Raw genomic sequence first — 9,721 nt, 5'->3', positions numbered from 1 at the left:
GATATTTTCGGCGGGAGGATCGATTAAGATGGGATTATGGTTTGAATGGTATCAGGTTGATCAGACGTTACAGGAGGGGGGTTGCGGTGCGGGGTCAAATGGCTGCTTGGTGAAACGGGCAACAAAGAGCCCGGAGGTGGCCGTGGCGACTGGTGAAAACTACAAAAGCCGACACAAAATGGTGAGGGTGGTTTGCAGGCGTTACATTAGAGTGTAGGGAGAAAATCCCACCTTCAGCACATCGGCCGTAGCGAGCGGGTGAAAGGCAGCCGCAGGGAAGGCAGCCATGCCCTTGCAACTCAAAAGCTGAGCACCGGGTTCATGATCGAGAAGCCATTGCACAATGTCCTCGTTCTGCCTGCAAGCATGGTCGCATTCAATGGTGCGCTTGAGAGCTGTCACAGGTGTGGTCAATGCATTCTGTTCAATGCTGACCTGTGTGAGAAGGAGCACGTGCTGTAGACGAGGGTGCCTCCTTCTCGCTGTGCTCACAAGAAAGCGCAACATGGTGCAGTATGGCGCTTGAGCTATTCTGGGTGCATGCCTTTGAACCAGTCGCGACAGGTGTCATGTACATACCAAGCGGCGAAAGCCGTTTTGTAATAAACCACGCTGCAAAGTTTCCAGTTGGCTAATCCGGGTCGGGTCAAAGAAGCGCTGTTCAAAAGTCGACCAGCCCCAGCGATCAAACTTGGTCAAATGCTTGATACTTCCATCGTGCGTGCACTCTGCATCGACCAGCACCTAGGTCAAAGTGTCGAGGAGTTTTGGATAAGCGTCGAGTGACATGCCTGCGGTACCCAAGAGGGGCATCGAAAAAAGCAAACCTTGTCGTAAAGCTGGTCTGTGGCTTGTACAGGTGGATTGGCGGTCTGAGCCTCATCCTGCGCATCTTGTTCGCGCAGGTAGGCCTCGCGAGCTGCACGTAAATCAGGACTGCAAAAGAACATGTTTCCACATGCATGATGGCGATCTTTGCGTGGAAGGTTGCGCACAAGTCTGGCGTCCTCCTTGCGGCGCAGCAATTCGCGTTCAGAGGGCCGCGCACGCTTGGGAGTCGGTTCAGTTGTATCGCCAGCGTGCGAGCAGGCCTCGGGGACCGTTGGCATCGGCTTGAGCATCCATGAAGCAGGCCCCTCGGCAAAAGTGCACCCATCGCCCAGGAAGAGGCGAACTTTGTTGCTGGCATACTTTTGCAGCAAATTGCGACAGGCCGCCAAGCGTTCGCGCTGGACGTCGACTCCCGTCACAGAACCTTGTCCTGTTGCCACAGCATCGGCCATCATGGCCTGGATGTTGGGAAGCATGCAGAGCAGTCGATGAGCACATGGCCTATCTGTTAGTCCCAAGGAGCTAGGTGCGGTACCGTACCAGTTTTGCCCCGGGAGCTGCGCAGAGATCCAAGACATGATCGTCGGGCTCAACTTGAAGACACAGCACGGGGGCTGCACTTGCTACATCGAGACCTAAACAGCCAGCCGACAAGTGAAGCTGAGCCAACTGGCTCTGCACGCGAGAGACGGCGGGGGCACCGCACCATAAATTTGACCCCGTTGATAGAGCTCGGTGCCAGCCACCGGTACGTCCGCATGTAAAGCATAGAACCCGGGGCACCAGGGCACGGGTGCGAGGGTGGGCCCGAGCTGCGCAGTTAGTTCCTCGTCTGAAGGTGCTTGGCGAGGATTCAGCCTGTTGGGCGTGTGGGTGAGGCGACACATGGACCCACGAAGGGGGTATGGCAGGGTGCCAGCTGCTTGCATCGATGCACGCCATGCCATCAACCTCACCGGATAAAGCGCGGAAGCTCAATGTCGTAGTTTCGAGGATCAACGTGGTTCTCGCGGAGCCATTCGACAAAGCTTGCTGGAAACTTGTCCATCATACCTGAAGCCTCTGCGGTCGTAGCCATGGCTCCCGACCCCCTGGCGCCCAAAAGGCCCGATGCCCCCTCTCTCCGTACTCTAAAGTTCCGCAACTTATCAATACCAACCTGACGACGGTCTACAGTCAGTGCCCAAGTTCCACAGCCATCACCGATCACCACCTCGACACGTGCTCTGCCAACAGCACATCAAGCGCGCGCGCGAGAGAGAGAGAGATTGATTTTGAGAGAGGCGTAAGCGGAAGTGTGTTAAATATTACACTTATGTACTCGACTTGGAACTGGAAGAGAGAGAGAGAGAGTTTGTGAGAGAGAGAGATTTGTGAGAGAGTTTGTGAGAGAGTTTGTGAGAGAGAGATTTATGTGAGAGAGAGATTTAGAGAGAGAGAGAGAGAGTTTGTGTGTGTGTGTGAGAGAGAGAGAGAGAGAGAGAGAGAGAGAGATTTTGAGAGAGAGGCAGCGGGTGAAAATGGCGGCACCGGTTCAGAGTGGTGGTGCCAGTGGTGGTGATGGGATGTTGTTGGGGTATCGGGAGGTGGATCGGATGCTGGTGGACATCTTTGCAGCTGCGGGGACAGATGAGTTGACTGTGCCAGTGTTCAAAGATGCGCTTCAGCAGCGACCTCAGTTGCAAGCCTTTGTTCTGGCGGCAGCCAACGACGACTTTCAGGTACGCGGTGCATGCGAGGGCCGTGACGCACGCCCTTGGGCCATCAAGCAAGCAGGCGTAGCAGAGGACGGTGCTACAAATTTGGGCCACGAGTTTGTTCAGCGAGAAACCATGGGCTTGTCAACTCACCACATACACGTCTTGGCAAACTTGTTAGTTTTTGATGGAGCGCGTGACGAACGAAGGCCGTGTGCAATTGGGCCCCTTGTTGCGATACCTTGAACCCAATGCCTGGAAGGCACGCATGCGCACACCCACCGGCACGGACAATCTTGAGGTGGCAGCCAACCTGAGTGCTCAGCATGGTACGCCGCGCGGCCTTGACCTTGACGGCGCGGGAATGGAGTGGCAGCGCTGATACAACGTCTGTGATCACAGGGATGAATGTGCGCGTGGAGCCTACCCCAAAGCTTTACACTTATGCGGCCGGTACGATAGCGTGCATCAGAGGGAGCTGCAGGGCGTCGCAGTCCTGGGAGCCGCTGCTACAGATGGTTGTGTGCCATACAAATGGACACCAAAGCTGTGCCGCCACGCACTTCACAGGCTTGGCCCTCCTGGTTTATTTGTAGGCGAGCACCATCTGGTATCCAAGCATTTGGGTTGCATGATTGCCATCAACATGTTTCGGGCTTGCGAGGTATGTTCGTCCGAGGTTGCTGGCTCGTGAAGCGATTTGGACATTTTCTTCAAGACCCGAGACTGGGAGTGAGCCCGGATTCACCCCACGCAACAACTCTAGGCATCTTGCGAGGTGGTTCACTCGAGCAACCAGGGCATGAGCCCGCAAGAAGCGCTACCGCTTTTGCAGCGTCATGATGACACGCTTGTTGTTGAGCTCCCGGTCATCTGCGATTACGCTCGTCAACGGGTACGAATCTTGCGCTTGAGCCACAGCGGTGACAATATCATCGGAACATGCTTGGTCTTCTGTCGGCCGGCCCTGTATTCAAATGGATTCATGTTTGGGAAGGCCCTTCACACGTGTTGTCGTCTGGCGCTTTGCTGTTACCTTTTGGATCAAAGGGCCGTGATATTGATGCAGACTTGAGTTCGGCCGATGTGGCACTCGTGGCCAACGTCTCGCAAGCGGTCTTTGGTACCTTGCTTCCCATTCTGGTTTGTCTACATTCTGCAACCTTTAGGGTTATCCCTTTGCGACCCTATGTCGACAGCATTGAGCTGGCCATCGATGCGGCTCACGGTTGAATTCATGCAGATGCACGACCTGTGGACTGGCGAAGCAAACGAGGCTGCAGCAGGCTTGCAGCTGTACTTGAACGACACCTATGCCTTCCCTCTGAACCACTTTCTATGCTGGCGCTACCGTGACCGAGCGCATCGTCAGTGCCAGCGTCTGCTGCTCACTGAAGAAGTTACCGTTAGCAAGGTGCGCAGCAAGCCCTCTTGCTACCCTCGACCCTGCAAGTTTCTCCCCAAATGCATCCAGGTCCTCCTTGCACTCACCTTTTGAGCTCTGCATCGCATGCAGCTGGATCGGCTCTTCAAGCAACAAGTGTCATCCATTGCCGCCCTCCTTGAGGCTCGCACGGGACCTTACTTTTGCGGCGACTCGTACGTGCCTATTCTTTGCTCTCCATTCCTATGGTGCCACCACGGACCAAGGCAAAGCTCATCATGCTTGATGTTTGGCCGGTAACATAGGGTATGTTCGGCTGACATTATCGTCGGGAGTCTGTACGAGTACTGCCTCAAGCTGCCGCACCGGAGCGGGCTACGCCAAGCGGTGATCAGCGATGGTACTCTGAAGCGCCACGCGCACCTTGTGCACGATCAAGTAAATCTTCGCCCAGCCGCTGAGCAGCAGTGAACGTTCGCCTTATTTTCGTTTTAAGAGGGTTGACTGCTCCATTATGAATTGAGTGCACCTCATCAGAGCGCCCCCAGCCGAGGGAGGATCGAGGAAAAAACGGAGAGGCACGAGGAACAGTCGGAGTTGGAGTTGGAGTTGGAGTTGGAGAGAGAGAGAGAGGGAGAGAGGGAGAGAGAGTAATAATGAATTGGTTTGGTTGGTTTGAGAGAGAGTTTGAGAGTTTGAGTTAAGAGTTTGAGAGAGAGTTTAGAGTTTGAGAGAGAAAAGAGTTAAGGGGGCGGAATTTCCAGCATTTTGTTGGTGTCTGTGTGTTGCAGGCTGTCTGAAGGTTGACTCGGACGTGGTGTTTGAAACTGGCGGTTGCCTGGTCTGCAGGCGACGGTCGGCGCTACTGTTGTGGCTAGTGCAGCTGCAAATGCAGGGTTTGCATGGTGGTGGTTGTGATTTATCCTGAGAAGGCGTCAAGATGGCAGCAACCGCGGTTCGTTTGTGGCTCACGCTCGACTGCTTGGCTGAGCAGTCACCTCCCGACACCCCTCCTGCGTTGAACCCCCGCCCGCTCTGCAATCACTCATGCTCCAAGGCCTCTCGCTTGCTCTCATCTCAATTAGCGCGAGGACATGCGTTTCGTGCGTCTGATTCGACCAGCAGCCATGTCGGCCGAGGAGAAAGGTTCGGCGCCATGCGTCATGTTGTGATGCTCTTAGCACCTCGGCTGTATTATTCGACTTCACATGTGCATCGGTGCAATACAGGCCAAGTGGCTGATCTGCTCGAAGCGCGCATCCCTTTATTCCGGCATCCTTCCCATGCACAGCCCGTTCGTGCGGCTGAATATTCTCAGCATTACGAGTGCAAAGGTGAGACTTTGAACCTGTCTGTTTGCGTTTCAACGATCGCACCGAGCCTGGTCCTGCCGTCAGTCCCTGACAGGCTCGCTGGCTGCGAGCACATAGTTTGTGGCTTCAATCAAATCAACGAGAAGGAACGGCGCCGTTGGTATGCCGATGCCCTTCATCAGCAACCTGGTGTGCCAAAGGCAATCTGCGAGCTTTGCATGCGTGGTATGTTGCAGTGAGCATCACTTTTCAAGTTCTGTTTGGCACGACGGTGACTATTCTTCTGCAGCCTTTCACGCTAATCCTACCAACAAACGCGCCAAACTTGGGTGCGTTTAGGCGTCTATGATGTAGTCCAGGCCGCACGGCCCGTGCTGGAGGCGGGTGAATGGGTTCCTTTTCATGGCTTTCGGGTCAGTCTCTCCTGAGGGTGTCTCCTTTCCACATTCAGAGTACCTATGCTACCACCAGCTTTCACTCGTGCTTTGGTCCGTCCTCTTTGATTTTCCTTTTCCAAATGTGTAGTACAATGGCCGTCTTCCCTTGACTACTGATTGGCCCGAGCCGGATGTGAGTCAAAACAGCGACTGTCAGACCAGCTATGACGCAGGCACACCCACCCAGACAGGCACATGACCCCCTTGTTTTCCCCCTTGCACGCCCTTTTCTTAGGATCAAGTGGGCTACATTGAAAGAATCGATGCAGCCATGCGCAGTGGGGCCTTGCCATGGCGTGGTGATACCAAGCGTGTCATCTGCTTGAGCATGCATGGTCAGTCGTTGCCCTCGTTGTGACTCATGGCCCGTCCTGCACTTGCTGGAACTCACACGCCATCTGGTGCAGGCATCAAAGTGGAAGCAGAGCCCAATCTCATCTCGCGCATGGGCTCCATTGCCTCAGCGGTGAAGCACAATAATGTGAGTGACACAGGCCAGAGTAATGAGTGAGCACAGCGCGGGTTCAACTCAATCCCCGTCTTTGATCGCTTGTGCTTGTTTTATCACAGCAGTCAGGGTTCACTATGGACTTTCGGTCTGTGTTCTCCATGAACTTTTTGGACGATGATCCCAACTTTATTGTGACCGTGCTGGAGGGCGATGCGCAGCGTGGCGGTTATTGTCATGTCTTCTCGGCTGCCAACGCCGAGGTCTCAAGTCTATTGGTGGACTTGTTCTTCCACGTGGTGGATGAGCTGTACTCTTCCGTGCGTAGCATGTTATTTGGAGAGCTTGGCGGTGTGCACTTTGACTTGTCAGTGGCCTTGCTAACGGTTTTCACCCGGTGGGGTTTACAGACTGTCATGATGGCTTTGGACGACTGCATTGCTGCTGGAGCCGAGGGTCGTCTAACTATGGAGCAGGCAGTCCTTGTCAGTCAACATCTGTTCTTCGCTCCAAGCAGCTTTTCCAAACTCGTTTTTCCAGTGATTCTTCAGTCACGCACAGGCTCATGTGACATTTTATTCATCCGTTGCGCATGCAGAACCAATTGTCGCCCGATGACGACCTTACGCTGGGGCAGCGCGTATTTGTCAAGGCCAAGGGGCCAGCTTCTGCCCAGCGCATGGGCCACCGGCCTCCAAACTTTTCGCGCAGTGAATCCGAATCAGAAGACTCGGACACAGGCGAACAGGAAGTGGCTGCGGGCAGACAGGCCGGTCGCCATTCCCGCACGGATCGAGCATCGGAAAGCGAGGACAGCGATGAAGATACTAGCAGGGGGCCTATCGACGAAGAAAGTGACGACGATGAGCAACTCGCTGAGCTCGATAGCCTGGGTCTAGCCGAGGGGCAGGAGGACGAGGAGATGATGAGCGCCGTGGAAGTTGGTAAAATGCGACGAATCAAATCACGCATGCGCCCCGGTCAGTGACACGCTGGGCATGCCTTGCTATCAGAACTTCAAGGGGATCGATGGGAAGCTTGAGCTCACAATGTTTCTGCGTTGGCATGTGCTCTACCTTACCTTTCAGGTGCGGGTGGTGCCAAAACACCCCGCCGCTCCGATAAGCGAAGCAAAGACGATGATGGCAACGAAGAAGCAGCACCCCTACCTCCCGACGGTAAGCTGCCGAGCATGTCAAGTGAGGCAGGCGCTACGCGCTCGTCTTAGCTCAAGCATGTTTTTGTGGCCCATTGGGTGACATGCCATGGAGTTCACAGGACCACAAAGCATTTTTGATCTCTTTGGTCTCAATGAGCCTCAGCATGTCGAGGTTTGTCTGCTGCCATTGCGTGCTGGGGCATTTGGTCAGCTCGACTCGGGTTTGATGAGTGGTTGGTTGACACGGCGCTCGAACCTGCCACTTTAGCCCACAACCGGGGTTGTGCTTCGGCGTCCAAAGAACAACAACCTACATGGCAAGCGCCGCTCGTCGATGGATCGCTGGACAATGATGGACATTGCTGAGCAGGCCAGACCAGGTCCAGTCCGCGCTCTGCCCGCTCACATCGAAACCATTCCCGATGAAAGCGAGGAGGAGTCTGAGGCAAGCATGCCTCGGCCGGCCCCGCCACGACCCATGGGCGTCAAGGTGCTCCCCACGCAAGCCATGCCCCGTGCCCATGCGCCGGTCGAGCCGCCATCCACTCAGGTGGGGTGAACTTTTAGTCAAAGCAAAGCATGTCTGTGCAACGGCGATAGAAAGGCACGAAAATGTTCATGTGGGTGGTTGTGGACTGCTCTCGTAGGCGGCAGCACGGGTGCAAGAGCTAATGCAGGACATTCATCAGCGACTGCCGGATAAGGTGCGCCCTTTTGGCTTGGCGATCCGAGATTATCGGCAAAATCGCGACGTCAAAATGTTGGCGGACACGTTGTTGGCCATCTTCCCGGCGCAACATCGGCACTTGATCCACAAGCTGGAAAGCATGCTTCCTCCGGAGCACCGGCAGTGGTTCAATCGCATGGTGAAACGCGCCGAGGAAGAGGATTCAGAGTAAATGGTACATGGGTTTTTGTCGCCCAAGCTACGAAACCATTGGGCAATGTCTGTTTCTGTTTCGGTCTGTGCCGCGTCAGTATGAAGAACAGCTGTGCTGTCAATTAGTACAAATTCGGTCGTAAATTATGGCTCAAATTGAATATCCCATTCTATCCACGTGGGACCTCGTGACCATGAACATTGAGTGCTAGGCTGCAAGATTATGCTCTTGGCGGTTTCGGGACAATCATGGTCGGTTTCTAGGTTTCAGCTGGCATGTGGAGCTCGCGCTTAGCGCTGTCCACGTCGGGGCAGAATATAATCTCCTGGTACGTAAGCACCTCCTACAGAGCGTGGAGCATGGCAACGAGGCGTCAGACACAGGCGGTCCACTCGGTTCCGGTCCACTGATGCCGAATCTGGCGGGCTCAAAGACTCAGGAATAAAGTCACACAAACCGGTATCTGCTGAGCGAGCCATTGGGGCAGCTCTCTTGGGTGGTGGAGCACTGGAGGTGTAGGGATACGAGTGTGGGGGCGGAGCATCAACGCCTGGTGGTGGGCCACGAGGTAGCGGCTGATAGGCATTATAGTTGGGCGAGCGTTGGCGCCCTGGGGCGTAGTCGGTGGATGGGCCACCACGGGGGGGGGGTTGGTAGCCAAACGCCGCAGCTGATCTTTGTGGACTATAGGTTGGGTAGCCCGGGCCTGGTGGGGCTGTGAAGGTGTGGTTGGGTATGGGTGGGTTCCAGGGGTGTGACACATTGGTGACTGGATACTGCTGCGGGGTGGGCGGCTGTGGCGGTGGCGGCGGCGCCCCAGCCTGAGAGTAATATGGTGCTGGGATGTACGGCTCGTGGGCATGCGAGGGGATTTGCTGTGGTGAGGGCGCCGACGGGGCTGCGGACTGTTTGGGCATGGCCTGTGGTGCGTTGGTGGCACAAAGGGTGGGAGCAAACAGTCAGCAAACGAGGCTGGAGGAAAAAGGCTGGCAAGCGGTGCGCGAAAGCGCTCACACGCTGCTTCTCGGAGAGCTTCTGACGCTGGTCCTCCGCCATGGCGGCAACAGTTTTGAGGCTCGACTCTTGGGCCTCGGCGTCCTGAAGTACAGCAGGGGTGAGAATGCGCTCACAAGGTTGTCAAGGCTGGTCAAAAAGAGCCGAGGCGAGATTTAGAACTTGCTTGCAGCATTTTTTCAAGGTCTTGAATCTGTGAACGGAGGGCGAGGAGAATGGCATCACACGTGCGAACATTGCCCAGTCGATCCTCTTGTTGTGCTGTCAGTCGTCCTAAAGGCGTGGGCAGAGCATGCAACACCAGAGGGCGTGCCGGGTTGACATGGTGTGCAGGGTTGAGTTGACTGTATTTGGTGGTGCACAAGCGGGGTAGGAGCAAAACTTGTTTTACCTTGATACTGCGCAAGTAGTCGGGAGGCGGAGGCAATCGTTTCGCCGAGGTTGGCACCGTCACGTTTGGCTAATCATGAAAAGCACCATAAGACGAGCCATTTCGGGGAGCCTTGTCGGGGGAGAGCAAACACGGAATGGTATGCGTACTGGCGATGTTGTCGAAG

At 55.3% G+C, this 9,721-nt stretch overlaps 2 protein-coding genes across 2 annotated transcripts; one reads left to right on the top strand and one right to left on the bottom strand.

Moving 5' to 3' along the window:
* Positions 1-10: 10 nt before the first annotated feature.
* Positions 11-1,283, bottom strand: MONBRDRAFT_38325 (uncharacterized protein; the record flags this gene model as incomplete). Its single annotated transcript, XM_001748422.1, has 5 exons — positions 11-159; positions 232-358; positions 436-482; positions 580-744; positions 828-1,283. 5 exons carry the CDS (start codon positions 1,281-1,283, stop codon positions 61-63), a joined length of 894 nt encoding a protein of 297 aa, XP_001748474.1. The 3' UTR covers positions 11-60.
* A 1,055-nt stretch (positions 1,284-2,338) lies between these two features.
* Positions 2,339-8,168, top strand: MONBRDRAFT_33709 (uncharacterized protein; the record flags this gene model as incomplete). Its single annotated transcript, XM_001748492.1, has 23 exons — positions 2,339-2,552; positions 2,710-2,857; positions 2,931-2,981; positions 3,125-3,192; positions 3,295-3,423; positions 3,579-3,671; positions 3,772-3,942; positions 4,045-4,127; positions 4,218-4,312; positions 4,704-4,753; positions 4,998-5,058; positions 5,142-5,246; positions 5,343-5,450; positions 5,565-5,638; positions 5,898-5,997; positions 6,070-6,143; positions 6,233-6,430; positions 6,521-6,595; positions 6,709-7,090; positions 7,199-7,288; positions 7,389-7,441; positions 7,538-7,819; positions 7,917-8,168. The coding sequence occupies exons 1-23, from the start codon at positions 2,352-2,354 to the stop codon at positions 8,166-8,168; spliced, it is 2,943 nt and encodes a 980-aa protein (XP_001748544.1). The 5' UTR covers positions 2,339-2,351.
* Between the last annotated feature and the right edge of the window lie 1,553 nt (positions 8,169-9,721).

Source organism: Monosiga brevicollis, genomic scaffold (assembly GCF_000002865.3).
Source record: "Monosiga brevicollis MX1 MONBRscaffold_23 genomic scaffold, whole genome shotgun sequence".
NCBI classification, from domain to species: Eukaryota; class Choanoflagellata; order Craspedida; family Salpingoecidae; genus Monosiga; species Monosiga brevicollis.
The sequence above is the reverse complement of the archived record's forward strand: the minus strand, read 5'-3'. Positions and strand labels throughout refer to the sequence as shown.